General features: G+C 41.6%; 1 protein-coding gene across 5 annotated transcripts in view; it reads left to right on the forward strand.

Moving 5' to 3' along the window:
• Nucleotides 1-19,070, forward strand: part of RBPMS (RNA binding protein, mRNA processing factor) — a 187,762-nt gene that overhangs the window by 111,649 nt on the left and 57,043 nt on the right. For all 5 annotated transcript variants that reach the window (XM_063610902.1, XM_063610901.1, XM_055295889.2 and 2 more), the window contains exon 5: nucleotides 6,954-7,104. In XM_063610902.1, the coding sequence (XP_063466972.1) occupies nucleotides 6,954-7,104 (151 nt within the window). The remainder of the gene's footprint in view (nucleotides 1-6,953; nucleotides 7,105-19,070) is intronic.

Consider the following 19,070-nt stretch of genomic DNA (forward strand, 5'->3'; position numbering starts at 1 on the left):
AAGACTTTTATTCTTAGCTCTCTCTAGAAAATGGTTTTGTTGTTGTTGTTTTGTTTTGTTTTGTTTGTTTGAGATGGAGTCTTGCTCTGTCGCCCAGGCTGGAGTGCAGTGGTGTGATCTCGGCTCACTTGAAGCCCCACCTCCCAGGTTCCCACAGTTCTCCTGCCTCAGCCCCAGCCTCCCAAGTAGCTGGGACTACAAGTGCCTGCCACCACTCCTGGCTAATTTTTTGTATTTTTAGTAGAGATGGGGTTTCACCGTGTTAGCCAGGTTGGTCTCGATCTCCTGACCTCGTGATCCGCCCGCCTCGGCCTCCCAAAGTGCTGGGATTACAGGCATGAGCCACCGCGCCCGGCCACAAGGTCACAGAGGGATAGTAGCAAATTTGACCTTGACTTTCATTGGCTGTGAGTTTTCATTTGGAGTTGGCCGTGGAGGAAGGGGCAGTATAAAGGTTGTTAGAATCAATTGAAGAAGTCTTTCAACTTACTAGAGGGAATCGTATATTATTACTACCTTACTATTTTTATCCTATAGTAAAAGGCAGTTTCCTCTAGTTCAGTACATATGCCTCAGATCTACTGGATCAACAGATCAGAATGGGAGTGTAGAATCTGATAGGAAGCTCTTATAAAGAAGTGACTTGTGGCTGTATCCCGAAGGAGGTAGAGCCTTTGTTTATTTAGAGGCTTCCTTGGAGAGGTTCAGTATCTCAGAAAGTCAAAGCAGGTGGGGAGGGGAGTTAGAATTCTAGATCCTCAGCTTTTAAGTCAAGTCAATATTTATAACATGTATTCATAAGTGGGTTATCAGAAAGATGAATGGGTCGATGAATCAGCTTTCACTTTTGAAATGGTAGAATAGTTTTTACTTGCTATGAATGCATAGGCAAAGTGGAGACAACAAGGATGGGGAGAGACTCCAAATTGAAGACAAACAGAAACAAATGACTCTAACTATGTTACAAATGAATAACACAACCACACTGAAGGTGGGGGGAGTGGGGAAACTAACCCACAAATAATCCAAATAATATACATATTGGCAACATACATTTAGACTAAAGACAAAAAACTGTAAATAAATATAAGTTGTAGTTAATAGACTTCTTATAGTGGTATTGGTTAGCAATTCTGAAACTAATGTGCGTTTTTGTGTTGAGCAAATAAATAAATGTATAGTAGATAATGAGAGCTAGGATTCTCGCTATTAGAGGAGTTACACATAGGCAAAGGAGAGGGATAGAATTAACCAAATGGTGTTAGATTGGAATTGGAGCTATCAGTATGAACTTCAATACATCTAAATATATTTTAAATATATCTATATGATGCAGAGAAGTAGATCTGAATGTGAGAGCATGTATGTGTACACAACTGGGACACTTGGAACAGCAAAATAAACAATGACAGTAATGAATTATAGAGCATAGAGCTAAATGTAAGTCTGTAAGTCATTACTGATGTAAATAATTAACAGGGCAGCAGGGAGAGCTTTTCCGTGGAGTAGAAAGCTGATACACCACATATAGAAAAGGAGCAATGAAGGCAATCTCAGCTACTCGGGAGGCTGAGGCAGGAGAATTGCTTAAACCCAGGAGGTGGAGGTTGCAGTAAGCCGCTGAGATCATGCCACTGCACTCTAGCCTGAGTGACAGAGCAGGATGCTGTCTGGTGGCAGCGGGGAGGAGCAATGAGATTACTAAAGCACCATTTGGCAACTACAATATTAACAGTTGCTTCAGGTAATAATTATTAATAGGTGTTAAAACTAGTAGATTTTTTGAAAAACAACATATTTATATAGTCTGGAAATATCTGTCTATAAGAAACTAGTTAAAAAGGGAAAACAGCATCTTTGCAATAGAGAAACTTGGCAAATGATCAAAGCTAATATCACTCATAATGGGACAAAAGTGACATAATGTGCCTCTTGATATTATGCACTATGCAGGACACCCATCTCTGATCTTCCTGCCAAAAAATGCGTAACCTGAATCTAAGCCAAAAAAAAAAATAGATAAACCCAAATCGAGGGCCACTCTACAAAATAAATAGCTTGTAGTTTTCAAAAATATCAAGCTCATGAAAGGTAAGGACTGAAGAACTCTTTCAGGAGACTAAAGTGATGACAACTAAGTGCTATGTGTGATTCTGGATTAGATCTTGGATCAGGAAAACAAAGAGATGTCCTTGTTTTTAGGAAATCAAACTGAAGTAAAGGGTAAAAGAATAGCATGCTTGCTACTTACTTTTAATCAGTTCAGGGGAAACATGGTGTGTGTGTGTGTGTGTGTTTGATAAATGTGAAATGCTAACATCTAAGAAATCTGTGCAAAGGGTATATAGGAATTATACTATGTCTGCAATTTTTCTGTAAGTTTGAAATTATTTCAGAATAAAGTTCTTTTTTAAAAGTAACTAGTTTTTAAAAACATAGCTGGTTGAATGCTGTGTCCCAGCAGGAAATCCCTTATTCCACCTCTCTCCTTTTGTTTTTAATTCTGTATTGGATTTTATAAATTATACATGTAAAAAGTTCAAATGATGCAAAATTGTACAAAAGCCTGTGCTCTCTCTCACCCCTACCACTAAGTTGACTGCTGTTAACTGGTTGGTTGTCTCATTCTAAACCTTTCTGGACTTACACAGATAGAGAAGTATACATGCACGTGTATATACAGTCTCCTCTACCCCCATACTACCAAACTTTTTTTTTTTTTAGACGGAGTCTCGCTCTGTCACCCAGGCTGGAGTGCAGTGGCGCTATCTCGGCTCACTGCAAGCTCCGCCTCCCGGGTTCACGCCATTCTCCTGCCTCAGCCTCCCGAGTAGCTGGGACTACAGGCGCCCACCACCGCGCCCAGCTAATTTTTTGTTTTTTTAGTAGAGACAGGATTTCACCGTGGTCTCGATCTCCTGACCTCGTGATCCACCCGCCTCGGCCTCCCAAAGTGCTGGGATTACAGGTGTGAGCCACCGTGCCTGGCCCCAAACATTGTTGAGTACCTTTTTTTTTTTTTTTTTTTTTTTCAGCCTAATCTAGCCATGGACATCTTTCTCAATATGTATATATAACTCTGGTTTGTTTCTAAGCATTTTTTTTCTAAATGAGTCATTCCATTGTCCCTAAAACTCATTGTCAAGGACTGATGGACTAACTTTAGTGTAGAACCATTTGTAACAACACCGGGAGCCTGAAGCTAACAGAATTGAAGTACTCTGTTTATTGTACCAAATAACCAAGACTCTATCAGGTATGAGGGTGCTCTGAAGACCTCAGTGACAGGAATTTGGAGACTTTTTCTCTAGTGAGAGGCTGTTACGGTGACTTAGCTTTGGTCAACACCATTTTCTGTGTCTCTATATAGGCTCAAGGTTGAAATCCTTATAAGAGAAAACAGGTTTTGTCACTTTAGGCTGCAGCTGCCCCTTAAATAGGCAGCTGTGGTTAGAAGAATAAGGGCATAGAACACAGACATTGGCCCCTGAGTACCCTTCCCAAAGAAGAAGGCTTAGAGGGCAGTAGCCATCTCATCCCAGCTTCTCTTCCCAGGGCTGCTCTAATGGTTTCATATCTGATCTGTTCTAGTGTCTTCATTGAGTCTGTCTTCCCTACCATCCCTAGAATTACCGCCAACCACTGTGATTCTCAAATGTGGTCCCTGCACAAACAGCATCAGCATTACCCTGAACTTGTTACAAATCCAAATTTTCAGATTCTATCTCAGAGCTACTAAACCAGAAACTCTAGCAAATCCTCCAAGTTGATGCTGCTAACATCTGAGGGTCACAGACCTACTACATAAAGCTGATCATATTATCCCCCATTTTTAAAACCTAATGGCTCAGCTGAGTACACACTCCAAAGTCTTCAGTCATGGCATAAGAGGTCCTTTGTGATCTCTCCTCAGTCTGCTTGTTCAGCCACCCCACCCCCACCCCCTCCCACCCCAACACCCTTTCTGCATCCTGTTACAGAGAAATTTGCTGAGCCCTTTCCTGAACTGCACCTGGTGAACTTGTACTCTTCCATCACTTCCTCTGGTGCCTTCCCTGGCTCCCTGGCATAAAACTGCCCTGGTATACTTTTAAGTATACTGGGCGAACAAGAATACGTTGTTTCTCAGCAGTGTCCTTTTAAAGATCTGGTAGGGAATTCAGCCTCTGTAGATTATATGGAACCTGGATTGGTTGAGACTGTTGGCTGTCCAGTAGCCAGTCAGATTGGGGTGCTTGTAAGTAACTGTTTATATTCAAATTAATATACTAATATTCAGAAACTGTCCTTTCTGGTCCATGTAATAAATAGGACACTATTTACATTTGGAAGAGAAAGGTTCTCTGTTCATTGTGAGAAGAACGGTGAATTATGAGCAAGAGAGGAAAAGGTTGCTTTTGAAAGACACAGGTTCACCCTTTCACTTGGCAGTAATCTTATCCTGACAGCATTTAATGTGAAGTAATTGTAGCCAGAGAAGAATCTTAGTAGGCTTTAATTAAAAACACAAGGAATTTTTTTCTCGTCTTCTTCCTTCTATCTGCCTCTTTTTCTTTTTTCCCTCTTCATTTCTGTGTTCTCCCTTCTCCTGCCCCTCTTTTTTCTCCTCTTCATCATCCCTTAACATTTAAAATGTTTTTGGCTTGGCTAATCCCTATGGATGGAAACTTAGCTGAGCAGGATATTGATTACCAAATATGGTATTGCTGCTAAAGATGTTAGAGGAATGTGGCTTGTATTCTAAGCCTCCAGCCTCTGAATAAGCTGCCAAACAAATTAGGTCATTTTAACTTTTGAGCTTTTTTTTTTTTTTTTTTTTTAAATAAGGATGCTGGAACTTTGATTTGGAACATGATGTTGATGTTATTTTAGTTCAAATGGGGGAGGGGTATGAAGAAGAGGGCAGGGAGTGGGGGAGACTTAGTTCAGCATGTTTTAGGACTCAAGCCACCAGCCCAGGTTGTGTAAGAGGCAAACACATTATGTGGAGCTTCAGTTGATTCTGGAACACCAGTAAAAGAGCCGAGGCATAGAATTCACATGTGCAGCCTCATTTTCTGAGGCTAGATGCTCTAGACCACAACTAGGTCCCAGGATACTCTTCACGTTATCCCCAGTGGCCTGGGCCACAGGACTCAGGTTAATGTGAGCTCAGGTTTAGGAAAGTTGCTTCTTCACAGGAAGGTTGGTCAAGTTTAGTGCCAGGGAGGACGTCCTGAAGTTGATGGCAAGTTGCTACTATGTGTGTCAGATGGAGTGTGGTGCGAATGAGCAAGTCCTTTCACAGCATACCTGTACGTGACACCCAGGGACTGTGCTTGCCTCCCAGCAGAGACCACAGTTCTTAGGTCCATTCTTGGAAATATTTATTCCGTTGTAATATAAGCTTTGTTAGGGTGGAAGTTGGTCCACCTCAGTGAGGTCCTTTGTGACCTCACCCCAGCCTGCTTCAGAATGCAGCTTTGCTTTTTGTTTTTGTTTTTCCTTATATACTTTTTCGGCAAAATAATATTGAGGTTTCCCAAATTTAAAAAACAAAAAAACAACACAACATCAGTTAAAGAAAATGTTCTTATGTTTCACAGAACGGGCACTGTCTGTTTGCTTTTTGGTGTTGATTAGGTATGCACAAGGGTATTCTCCACATCCCTTTTGCTACTGCCCTCAGTTGGTTTCTTCTCAGAATGAGTGAGTCATGCTCATGAAGAAATTCCACCCACTCCAAGACTTCTGGGTCAGGGCCCTGTGGCTTTTGTTAGGCCTCCCTAAGGACCTCTCTTTCCTTCCCCTTCCCCCCTTATTTCCTGTTAATGCCATTACCATCCAGCCACAGGCTCTTCCTTGTATACTTGAAGCTGAGCCTGTGAAGTTCAGAGTTGTCCATCCTGGTCTCTAGAGTAAGAGAGTCTTATTTTTGTGGATATTTCTTTTTTTGAGACAGAGTCTAGCTCTGTCACCCAGGCTGGAGTGCAATGGCGCGATCTTGGCTCACTGCACCCTCTGCCTCACGGGCTCAAGCAGTTCTGCCTCAGCATTCCAAGTAACTGGGATTACAGGTGCATGCCGCAACGCCCAGCTAATTTTTTTTTTGTATTTTAGTAGAGATGGGGTTTCACCGTGTTGCCCAGGCTAGTGTTGAACTCCCGAGCTCAGGCAATCCACTCGCCTCGGCCTCCCAAAGTGCTAGGATGACAGGCATGAGCCAGGGCATGAGCCACAGCATCCTGCCTGCTCTTATTTTTCTTCAGGCTCATTAGGAAGAATGGTGGCGAGGGGGCAGGGGATGCTTTGGAGCCCTCAGGCCCACGTGTGTACATTCAGAACACTAAATGGCAACTGTGTTCTTAGAAGACTCATTTTCAGGACTCCAGTCCCTTTCTAGACCCCACACCATGAAAACATGGGAACTGAGTGGGTCCCGTGGGTGCACATTTAAAATACACTCTCTTGGGATATCTTTTTGACACGTAGGGTCCAGAATTCATGGTATTGGATGCTTAATAATGAAGGCATACTTGAATGGTGGAAGGGTTCCAAATAGACTTGTCTTGCCCTAGTGTCTTTCATAGTGTCTGTGATTTATTTTACTGAATATAATCTATTTTAGGTAAACTGCAGGAATAGGGTCAAAGGTAACTGAAATTACATTAAAGTGTGTAACTGTGCTAGGAATTTGCTGGTTCAAATTTTAAACTGAAAAGTTTTAGTGTAAAAAGAAAAGGAATAGTTGAAAATCTGTGTAACAACATTTTTTAACTAAACTAAATCCCACTGACTTTCGGGATACTTTGTGTTGTCATTTTTCATGTAACCTGTATAAGTAGTAAGAATGAGAGTGGTTGCTGACCTTTTTTCCTGATAGACCAGGGTTTACTGGTGTGTTTATTTTGTCACCATTCCGGTTTGACTCTAAGGAAATGAAAACATCTTCCATTTGTTCTCTATTTCCAAAGGGCATCCGCTTCGATCCTGAAATTCCGCAAACACTACGACTAGAGTTTGCTAAGGCAAACACGAAGATGGCCAAGAACAAACTCGTAGGGACTCCAAACCCCAGTACTCCTCTGCCCAACACTGTACCTCAGTTCATTGCCAGAGAGCCATGTAAGTCGATCTACTTTTCATTTAAAAATAATAATAACTAAGAACTGTTCATGTGCTGCATGTGAGGTTACACCATGGGACATGGAGCTGGCTGAGTCTTATTTTCCATTTCTGTGAAGAGGTTGCCTAGGCGTTCTTGGTGTCAGAATTCCAAATACAGCAATCTTGTTTGCGATTGGCTGTCCCAAAAGATGGTTCAGCTTGAATAGAACCATAACTTCAGAATTTCATTTGATGTACTACAGATTTCTTTAATGTTATATTGACCATCATGAGTATGCCCCTAGTTGCCTTGGGTATAAACCCTTCATTCCCCCCTGCTCAGACACGAGAGCTGGTTCTCAGCATTTACTTTAATCCATTTGTTGAAGGACATCAGCTTGGTGGCTTTGGAAAAATAGGATATTAAAAGTGAAAGAAGCAGATCTTAGGAATTTGGTTCTATTCAGTTTAGCCATAACTCTAGGGGGAAAAGTAAATACATACAAAGAATTTATATATTGGAACAGTCAGTCTAGCAAACTAATACCAGTAAAACTTTAAGGAAATTTGGGGCTTTCTTTTCCAACTTAATTGGATAAGGACACTGGCTAATTGCTCAAGACGTCTTCTACCCCACATTAATAAGCTTATTTCATTATATGTCCAGACTACCATTTCTCCCTTTCACTGAATAACTTTAAAAGATTGAATTTGCTTTCTCAAGCTCAGTCAGTGGCAGAAGTGGGGCATGAGACAGGCCTTAACTTTTCTTTTCATTGCAGAGCCATATGTGATTTAATATGGCAGGGCATTCAAGGAAACCCAAAAGACTTGGATTCCAAGTTATTTGGAATGTTTCTGTCCTGTTGTTTTTGGTCTGCTTTCTAAACCACACGACTGTGATCTTCCTTCGATAATACATTTTAACTCTTCTTATTGAAATTGAAGGACACATGGATTCCTTGCTCCCCCCATGTCATGTGCATGTCAGATTTCATCAGGTTATCTTTGGAAGTCACAGCCATTCTGTAGTTCAGTCACTCTTGCTACTCATCAGTAGAAACTAATAGATAAGTCTCCCTGAATGTTCTAAAATAAATGTTTCTATGAATCCAGAAAGTCATAATAGATAAAAAAAATTATTTTGTTCTTTCACCTTCTTTGTCCCAGGGAAACTAGAAACCTTTGCTTATTTGGGAAGGAAATCTAAACAAAAGTTACATCTTACAGTGTACTTGTAGTACAGGAGGATATAGGAACATCCTTTACATAATTCTTCATCCTTATAGTATCTAGCTTAATACTTTGTATTTGTATATATTTAATATTTATTATAGTGAGTGGATAAATTGATACTGAAATTGGGCTACTTGTAGAACTATAGATGCATTTGTATGCCTCTTCTCTCTGAAATTTCTTCTCTCTTGATCAAGGCATCAAAAAAGAGTATTTTTAGGATGCCTGATTTAGTAAAAATAAAGTAATTCTTTGCCTTTTTAGTGAATTTGCCAGCCTCAGATCTCAAAGTTCTTTGAAAAGATTAATTCAGGCAGAGAATGTAATGCTGCTGATACCTAACTTTACATTTTCAATTCTTTGCTGAATGCTCTTTTTAACAGGACCACAAAACTTTTTCTGAATTTCCTACAACAGCCCTGTGAAATAGGTAGCCAGGAAGGTTGTAGCCAGGTTACGACATGCTATATACAAAAGCAACAAATAGGAACTAACTGGCCATTCACAAGTCCCTGAAGTTAGAGGAGAGCATAGAAACCGAGCTTAGAACTCTTTTCTGGCAAGCTCTGCTCACCTCCCTTCCCAGCATACAGAACAGTGCAAAAATGGCCAGATAGTTTCCATGACAGGGTAAAAACTTGCCCAGCTATTCACAGCAACACAAATTTGAAGTTTAAAAAAAAAAATCCAAGCAGCCAGCAGTGTATTCTTGAGGAAAATAAAAGTCAGCATGATTTATCTTAATATAGCTCATTTTTACGACACAGTGTCTTGAGGAGAGCAAGTCCACTATGGCTCAGCTCAACCTTATTATCCATTGCCATTCCCTCTGGGAACTGTGAACTTGCCCGTCACATACAACTTGCTTACCTGGAAGCATACGGCAAGACTAAGAAAGAACACTGTGTTGGGTCTACACGGACAAACCCACTTGCATTATACTCAGAATTGGTACTCAAGGTGGTCAGTTTAACTGCTTATCAGGTGTAGACTATAATGGAATTGGAGAATTTGAGGATTGGAAAGGCCCTGAAGGCTAGTCTTTGTTGTAGGCCATAGAGGCTTTTTATTTTTTTTATTTTTTATTTTTTTCTTTTTTTTTGAGACGGAGTCTTGCTGTGTCACCCAGGCTGGAGTGCAGTGGCGCGATCTCGGCTCACTGCAACCTCCGCCTCCCGGGTTCAGGCCATTCTCCTGCCTCAGCCTCCCGAGGAGCTGGGACTACAGGCGCCCGCCAACACGCCCGGCTAATTTTTTGTATTTTTAGTAGAGACAGGGTTTCACCGTGTTAGCCAGGATGGTCTCGATCTCCTGACCTCATGATCCGCCCGCCTCGGCCTCCCAAAGTGCCGGGATTACAGGCTTGAGCCACCGCGCCCGGCAGAGGTTTTTTATAAATGTTTCTTTTGATTAATGTTTTTATATGGTAGTGGCTGAAAAGCACTCGTTGCCATCACTAAAGGAAGAATGTTCTGTGGTTTGATTATACAACACACATACACTTGAACTCTCAATTCTCCATAAATATATGAACTTAATGAACTTAAATGAGCACCCAGTGTGCTAGACTCTGGAGAAGAAGGAAATTGGTTGCTGCCTTAAAAGAGCTGTCATTCCGGGGAGGTGATGGTGGTCAGAGTTGTCAGAAAAACTTGGCCCCATATGAAGGACATATAAGAGATTCTGCAGCTTAGTTGAGATTGCCCCCGAATCAGACTGCCATATTTGCTGAGCACCTGCTGTATTTGTGCCAGGGATGAAGAGTGAGAAAACCAGGTGTTGCAACTTAGCTGGGTAGATGGTGGCCTGCTGTGGAGAACTTTGGCTTCAGGCTAGAAGATGTCACTGAGAATCCTGTCAATAATTCTGCCAATTATTGACAAGCTTTGTGACCTTTAAGAGAAAAAAAACTTTTTAACTTAGTGGTGCTCCTATTCTCTCAGCTATAAAATAGGAATAATACTTTCTGATTGTTAGGAGAGGTAAATAAAACAATATCCCAGGATTGGGCTGAGGATTAAATAGATAACAGTGTATGTAAAGTACTAGGCAAATGTAAAGTACAATAATAATTTGTTAATAAAAAGCATTGGGTTGCCTTTCTTTCCTAATAGTTACAGCAGGTATTGATCTTCTGAGTTGTCATCACAGTTTGAGTGTAGCCAATTGTCTTTGCAAGTTAGGAGAAAGGATGAGTGAAATTGACATACAATTTCAAGAAAATAGTATATCTGGCCGGGCGCGGTGGCTCACGCTTGTAATCCCAGCACTTTGGGAGGCCGAGGCGGGTGGATCACGAGGTCAGGAGATCGAGACCACAGTGAAACCCCGTCTCTACCAAAAATACAAAAAATTAGCCGGGCGTGGTGGCGGGCGCCTGTAGTCCCAGCTACTCGGAGAGGCTGAGGCAGGAGAATGGCGTGAACCCGGGAGGCGGAGCTTGCAGTGAGCCGAGATCGCGCCACTGCACTCCAGCCTGGGTGAGAGAGCAAGACTCCGTCTCAAAAAAAAAAAGAAAATAGTATATCTACCTGCCTAAATTTTTAGGTAGGTAGTATATCTACCTGCCTAAATTAATAGAATTGATCATTAATTTGAGCTTTTCTTTCTCTTTCTTGTATGTAATAAAGTTAGAAAAGAACTGTGAGCGGGAGTTAAGAGATGAGGAAAAATTATAAATTACATTAAGTTCTCTTAGATTGTGCATTAGGTTGTACAGGAATGTAGTATTCTATAATAAGAACTCTGCTTTGGAGATGAAGAAAGAGTAAGTCACTGTTACTGATTTTTATTTTTCTCGTCTGTAAAGTGATGATGCTGTGTGCCAGATGCTCTCCTTAGCATTTTTATGTGAATTATCTCATTTGATTCTCAATAGCACTTATTTTCCAGTTGAAGAAACTGAGGCCTGGGAAAGTCTAGTAACTTTCCTGAGGTAACACTGTCAGTAAGTGTGATGGCTGAATAGTGTCCCCCAGAATTCATATGATGAAGTCTCTGTTCCTAGTACCTCAAAATGTAACCATATTTGGAGATAAGATTTTTAAAGAGATGATTAAGTTCAAATGGGGCCCTTAGAGGTGGAGCCCTAATCCACTGTGATTGCTATCCATATAAGAAGAAAAAGAGACACCAGGTATGTATACACACGGAGGAAGGGCCGTGTGAGGACAGAGGACAAAGCAGCCATCTGCAAGCCAAGGAGAGAGACCTCAGGAGAAACCAACCCTACAGACACCGCTAGACTGGACTCTAGAACTGTGAGGAAATAAATATTTGTTGTTTAAGCCACTGACTCTGTGGTATTCACTATGGCAGCCCTAGCAATACAATACATCAAGTGATAGAGCCTAGACTTAAATTCTAGACTTTCTGTCATTTACTAGTTTTGTAAGTTTGGTTTAGTTACCTAACCTCTCTGTGTCTCAGTTTTCTCAGCTATACAACGGCAGTAATTGGGGCCACAGAGTCAGTATGCAGTGACTGTTAGTGTGCATGTGTATAAATGGGTACATTCAGGTGCCTTTTGTCCCTCATAATTAAAAGACCTATAGTTTTTCTGTGTTTGTATACTCAGCATCTCACATCTAGAAATACATAATGGACTTTTTTTTGGTAACATACCATAGTTTTATTTTTATGTTTTTTCAATTGATCATAATTTTCTTATTCCCAGCAAGTGTGGAGAGAGGTGCCCTTCAAAGTACTTTTTAAACTTACAGTGTTACTGAGGTCTGATTGGGATGTGATAAAATGCACATAGTTAAGATGGCTCATTTGCTTAGTTTGTCATAATACATATGAAATTAATTGCATAAATGTTCTTTTTTTTTTTTTTTTTTGAGACGGAGTCTCGCTCTGTCACCCAGGCTGGAGTGCAGTGGCGCAGTCTCGGCTCACTGCACGCTCTGCCTCCTGGGTTCACGCCATTCTCCTGCCTCAGCCTCTCCGAGTAGCTGGGACTACAGGCGCCCGCCACCACGCCCGGCTAATTTTTTTTTAGTAGAGACGGGGTTTCACCGTGGTCTCGATCTCCTGACCTCATGATCCGCCCGCCTCGGCCTCCCAAAGTGCTGGGATTACAAGCGTGAGCCACCGCGCCCGGCCTGCATAAATGTTCTTGATGAGTTTATACTCTTTGCAATATACCTTATTATAATAGTGCCCTTAAAGGTGGAGGCATTCAACACTTAATAGAGCCTTTACGCGGTTTAGACAGATCCTATCCTTTCGATTCAGTTTTTATGAAGCAGATATCAAAAGGCTCCAGAACTCTGCAGTAATGAAGATTCCTGTACTCCAGCTTCAAGGAGTCTGGTTCTGCAGGTCTGGGCTAGGATGTAGGCTCTGTATTTTTTAAAAATATTAATTGTTCTTATTTTCCTCCCCTCTAAGCTTTTAAAAGCTCTTTGGGTAGTTTTGATGCACAGTTGAGAGTCACTGATAAATCAAGTAATTTTTAAAGTTAAATTCTCCTTCCTACTTTCATATTCTTCTCCTTGCCCCTGCACCTTTCTTCCCTCCTCTCTTCCCTCTCAGACAAAAGCTTGCTCTGTTAAATTAGTACTCTTAGATACCTGATCAGCACATAACGTTTTGGTGACTAATCAGATTACTTCCTTGTTTACCTGCCACGTCCCTGGAAGTTCCATTTAACAAGTAACAACCTATGCTAACTGGAAGTGAGTTCTCTGTCTCATGTCTGAAGAGACCCTGTGAAGGTTCAGGAGAGCCTGTAAAGTATCTCACACATTCCCTCCCAGAGACAACACTGAGCAAATAGGAAATCTCTTAATATTCATCTCTGCGGGACGAGGTCATCCAGGGCCTATCTAAAGCTTCCTGTGTCGCATGGAACAGAGCCCTGGTGCCTGCATTTTTTCCAAGGCAGCAGTGCGTGGCATGCACAATTAGAAAGACTGGCAGATGTCTTGTCAGTTTCACACCTGCTCTCCAGCGGCATTGTTTATGAAGACTCACTGGGCAGGAGGAATACCTAATCAATCTGGGCAGAAGGAAGGGACACAAGGGAATGACTAAAAGTTGCAGGTGTTCTGAGGGCAAGACTTTCTATTTCATTTTTTTCTGATAACCAAAATCCTACATGCTTCTCAGAAGAAAAATTTTCAGGCAGTCCAGCAAAAAATAAAAGTCACTAAATTCTACTACCCAGAGACAGTCACTATTAACACTTTGGTGCTTATCCTGACACACCTTTTAATATGCACGTAATAAAATGTATCTCTTTCTGCATTTTGCATTTTGAAATCATTTAACTTATCCCTTTATCTTTAGAACAACGTTTTGCTGCAAGTGAGACTAAGTGGCTCAGTAGGGCCGAAAATAATACCTGGGCTGTCACAAAACATCACCTCAGTCTCTGCTGCCGTTGCTATAGAGCACTGTGTATTCATGTGGCACAGATACGCTTGCTAGAATCAGAGCAAGAGGAATAGTGGCAGAGAGAAGTCTCTCTTAACTCTCTGATGTCTCAAGTAAACCCAAACCAGCTCCTGAGCTGCTTGAATTCTGGCATTTGATTGAATGATTCATAGGCCTTTATTTAATGGATGGGAAGAAAGGAAATGTTTATTGAGCAACTACTCTGTTTCCTTAAGAATTATATGTAAAATACCTATTTTACCCCAAAGGAGACTGAAACTCAAGAGTTTGAGTAACTTTCCCAAAGTCACAGCTCATTTTAAGGCCTGCTTGGCTCTAAAACTCATTGCTAGTCTCACATCACCACACTGCCTTTTTTTTTTCCAGTTATGTTTTTATTATTTACCTCCCAACGTGCTCCCCCTCCTGCCCTTCAGCATTGCCTACCTTATGGTCCATTTCTTGATTGATTGGCAGGGTTTGGCTCTGTCTCCCAGGCAGGAGTTCAGTGGCACAATCATGGCTCCCTGCAGCCTTGACCTCCTCTCAAGTAATCCTTCCACTTCAGCCTTCCAAATAGCTGGGACTACAGGTGCGTGCCACCACACCCAGCTAAATCTTTATTTTTTGTAGAGATGGGGTTTCACCACATTGGCCAGGCTGGTCTCCTGGGCTCAAGCAATCCACCTGCCTTGGCCTCCCAAAGTTCTGGGATTACAGGTGTGAGCCATGACTCACTTCTTTTTGAAGTAGCACATGGGTGCTGACAGCTATAGTTCTTTCGAAGATAATTCCTTAGAAGGGGCTTTAAACTCACTCAGACCTTTGAAAATGCACTTACTAAAGACGTATTATATAAAGTAAGGATTTCAGGGCTGGTCAGCTACTTACTGAAAAAAGTCAAGGCCGGGCGTGGTGGCTCACACCTGTAATCCCAGCACTTTGGGAGGCCGAGGTGATCAGGAGGTCAGGAGTTTGAGACCACCCTGGCCAACATGGTGAAACCCCCCGCCTCTACTAAAAATACAAAAATTAACTAGGTATGGCAGCGCTCACCTGTAATCTCAGCTACTCCGGAGGCTGAGGCGGAGAATCATTTGAACCCAGGAGGCAGAGGTTGCAGTGAGCTGAGATGGTGCCACTGCACCCCAGCCTAGGTGACAGAGCGAGACTCTGCCTCAAAATAAAACAAAAAATCAAGCTTCAGACTGGGCTTGGTGGATCATTCCTGTAATCCTAGGACTTTGGGAGGCCAAGGCAGGCGGGTTGCCTGAGCTCAGGAGTTTGAGATCAACGTGGGCAACATGGCGAAACCCTGTCTCTTTAAAGAAAAAAAAAAAAAAAAAAAAAAAATATATATATATATATATATATATACACAAAAAAAAAAATTAGCTGGGCATGGTGGTGTGCACCTGTAATCCCAGCTACTCAGGAGGCTGAAGTATGAGAATTGCTTGAACCCGGGAGGCAGAGGTTGCAGTGAGCTGAGATCACACCATTGCTCTCCAGCCTGGGCAACAGAGTGAGACTCTGTCTCAAAAAAAAATCAGGCTTCAGTATAATTCAGTAGCATCAAATTTGATGGCCAAGGGGCATTAACTGTAAAATGTTAGCTGAAGCCAAACCACCAGATCGTTTATATTTAGTTTTGGTGTACTTTGTTCTCTCTGGGAAAACTAAAACTAACATAGATTGTCTTACATGATACTGGGTTGGTTATTCAGGGAGATAAGATTTTCAGTCCATGTTAAGAGAACATGCCTCAAGTCAGTCAGTCTCTCTCTCTGTTTTTGGAGATTGGGCCTTGCTATGTCACCCATGCTGGCCTAAAAGTCCTGGGTTCAAGCAATCCTCATGCCTCAGCCTCACCAGCAACTGGGAGTACAAGCACATACCATACCACCTTGCCTGGTGTTTCTTCATGTATTTCCTTTTCAATTATTTTTTATTTTTGTTTACTTATTTGTTTGTGTATGCTTTTTTGTTTTTGTTTATTTTATACATATATATCTATGCATTTATACATACTATATAAAAATACAGCATATGGCAGGTTTTTTGGTTTGATTTAGTTTAGATAAAACATGGCCATACTATTCTTAACGTGAGTTCTCACCTCATGGACCCCTTTCCATCCAGGACTGTATATCCAGAGCATTGTTTTTTTTGTTGTTTGGTTTTTGTTGTTGTTGTTTTTGAGGTTAGGTCTTGCTCTTTGACCCAGGCTGGAGTACAGTGGTGCAATCATACAGTCATATGTCATCACTTCAGTCTCCAACTCCTGGGCTGAAGCCCGAGTGATCCTCCTGCCTCAGCCTCCTGGCTAGTTTAAAAAAAAAAATTTGTAGAGACGGGATCTCGCTATGTCTCTAACTTCTGGGCCTTCTCGCTAGGCCTCCCAAAGTGCTGAGATTACAGGCAAGAGCCACTGCACCTGGCCACTGACCATACTATACTTACACAAATTCTCACTGTGAACACCTTTCTATCCAGGTAGATTTCATCAAGACTGCCTCCTTAAGCTCTAGGAAACTGTGTTGAAGAGACAGGCATAAGAGCAGAACTCCATACGATCTCTTCCGTGTAGATGGAGGAGTTCAGTTAGTGGTAAATAAAAAGGGGAAGGGGCCTGCCCTGAAGTTTCTTCTTGATATCACCCGAAATGCTACTGGGTGGGTACATTTGGAGGTACACTTAGAAAGGCAGCCTTCCCACCCACCCCACCCTGAGATTTTGGGAAGAGGTGGTGTGGTAGTGAGGGCACCCGTCATTATTTCACCCCTTTTTCTTGCCTCCAGTCTTTGCTGGTGAGGGATAGGAGTCTCAGCGTGAAGAAGAGGTTGTAGGGAGAAAGTAATGCAGAGTCTTGGGGCAGTCAGAGCCATCGGGTGATAGCAAAAGAAAGAGGCCAGGAAGTGAGACACAGAGGAGAAAGACTTCAGACTGTGGCATCCGAGCCACAGCACCCAGCTGAATTTCTGTTTCTTTATTAAATCATTGAACAGCTCTAAACAAATAACAAGAACTCAGGGGCTGGGCACGGTAGCTCATGCCTGAAATCCTAGCACTTTGGGAGGCCGAGGCAGGTAGATCATGAGGTCAGGAGATCGAGACCATCCTGGCTAACACGGTGAAACCCCGTCTCTACTAAAAATACAAAAAATTAGCCGGGAGTGGTGGCAGGCGCCTGTGGTCCCAGCTGCTTGGGAGGCTGAGGCAGGAGAATGGTGTGAACCCAGAGGCGGAGCTTTCAGTGAGCCGAGATCACGCCGCTGCACTCCAGCCTGGGCGACAGAGCGAGACTCCATCTCAAAATCAATCAATCAATCAATCAATCAATCAGGGACTCGAATCTCCTTGGATACCACAGAATTCTATTGTAATGCAAATGATTGCCCCAACTTTTGTTTTATAAGCTCCAATTATTCATTATATTCTTAGAGATGAAAGAGTAAAGGGAGTTGATTTACTGGGACAATCCAAAAGAAATACAAACTTAATTATTTGAAGACCATTGCTCACCTCACTTGCTTATTGTGAAGGAAGGTGTTTCTTACATTGTTGATGCAGGCTCCCTTTTACTTCCCTTTTGTAATCCTCAAAGAACTATCTTTTCTTTTACAGTATGGCAGTTCTCAAAAGCATGGCCCACGCACCCCTTGTTGGTCTCTGAGATTCCTTAAGGGAGTACATGAGGCCTATATTATTTTCACAAAAATAGTTTGCCTTTCTCATGTGTAGTGTAGTGGACATAACTACTGGCACCTTAAAGCATATCAAGACAGTGGCACCAAAATACATTAGTAATCATTTACCAATGTGAGCATTAGTAAAAAGTGTGCAGCAGTAAAGTGTGCATCTTCACTCCTGCACATTTTAAGAAAAAAGCCAATTTTCCCTAAGAATGTTTTTGATAAACAGGTAAAAATTAATGTTATTTCACCTCAACTCTTCAGTGCAAGTCGTTTTATGATTAAGTGTGACAGAATGGGGAGTGTACATAAAGCTGTTCTGTAGTTGTTGAAGGTATGAAGTAAATGGCTGCTTCCTTTAATCCATTTTTACTTGACACTCATAAACTATGGTTATTCAGACTTGGATTTTGGCTGACATTTTCTTGAAAAATTGTGAGATGTGCCTGTCACTTCACGGAAAATGACAGTTTTTGTTCCAAATAATAAAATTTTAGCTTTAAGGCAAACATTAGAATTTTTGAAAACTTTACCACCATGATTTTGACAGCTTCCCAACAGATTGGTGGTGATGTTAATGAGTTTTTCTTTTTTAATTGAGATTGAGTGTCACTCTGTCACCCAGGCTAGAGTTCAGTGGCTTGATCTAGGCTCACTGCATCCTCCGTCTCAGCTTTCCCAGTAGCTGGGACTGCGGGTGCGAGCCACCATGCTGGGCTTTTTTTTTTTTTTTTTTTTTTAGTGTATAAGTGGGGTTTCCCCATGTTGGCCATGCTGGTCTCAAACTCCTGACCTCAAGTGATCCACCCACCTTGGCCTCCCATAGTGCTGGGATTACAGGTGTGAACCACCACTCCCGGCCATATTAATGAATTTTTAAATTGCACAATGAAATGAGTCAACATTTAGAAGATCCACATAACTCATTGAACCATTATCTTCCAAATGACCAATGTATTATATTCCAAAATCATGCATGGGTAAATGTCCGTATGAAATGGAACAATGGATTTTTTTAAATTTTTTTTAGTTTTTACTTTTTATTAGAGACCATGTCTCACTCTGTTGCCCAGTGGTTCGATCATAGCCTCAAACTCCTCTCAGGGTCAAACGATCCTCTCTCCTCAGCCTCCAGAGTAGGGGACTACAGGTGTGTGCCTCCAGACTCAGCTAATTTTTTAACATTTTGTACAGATGGAGTCTTGCTTTGTTGCCCAGGCTAGTATCAAGCTCCTGGGGTCAAGCCATCCTCCTGCCTTAGCCTCCCAAAGTGCTGGGATAGCAGGTGTGAGCCAGCACACCAGGCCAGGACAATGGATTTTAATGGAACATAATAGGAAAGCTCATTGATAAGGTTTCAGATTCCATAATCTAAGACATCTTTAATAACCACCCCTTAATAAGTGTTGGTGTAATAGCAGAGAAGAATATCCAGTTACCTGTAAAGGGTATTGAAATATTACTCCTTTGACCAGCTAGATGCATATCTCTGTGAGACTGTATTTTTTTCATATACTGGAGCCAATACAATATGTTACAATAGATTTAATTTGAGGCAGATATAAGAAACCAGTTGTCTTCTATTAAACTAGATACTAAAGAGATTTGCAGATATGTACAACTAAAGTTTTATCTTTTTTTTCTAAATATGTAGATTTCATTAAAATATCT

This window comes from Symphalangus syndactylus, chromosome 10 (genome assembly GCF_028878055.3).
Source record: "Symphalangus syndactylus isolate Jambi chromosome 10, NHGRI_mSymSyn1-v2.1_pri, whole genome shotgun sequence".
Lineage (NCBI taxonomy): Eukaryota > Metazoa > Chordata > Mammalia > Primates > Hylobatidae > Symphalangus > Symphalangus syndactylus.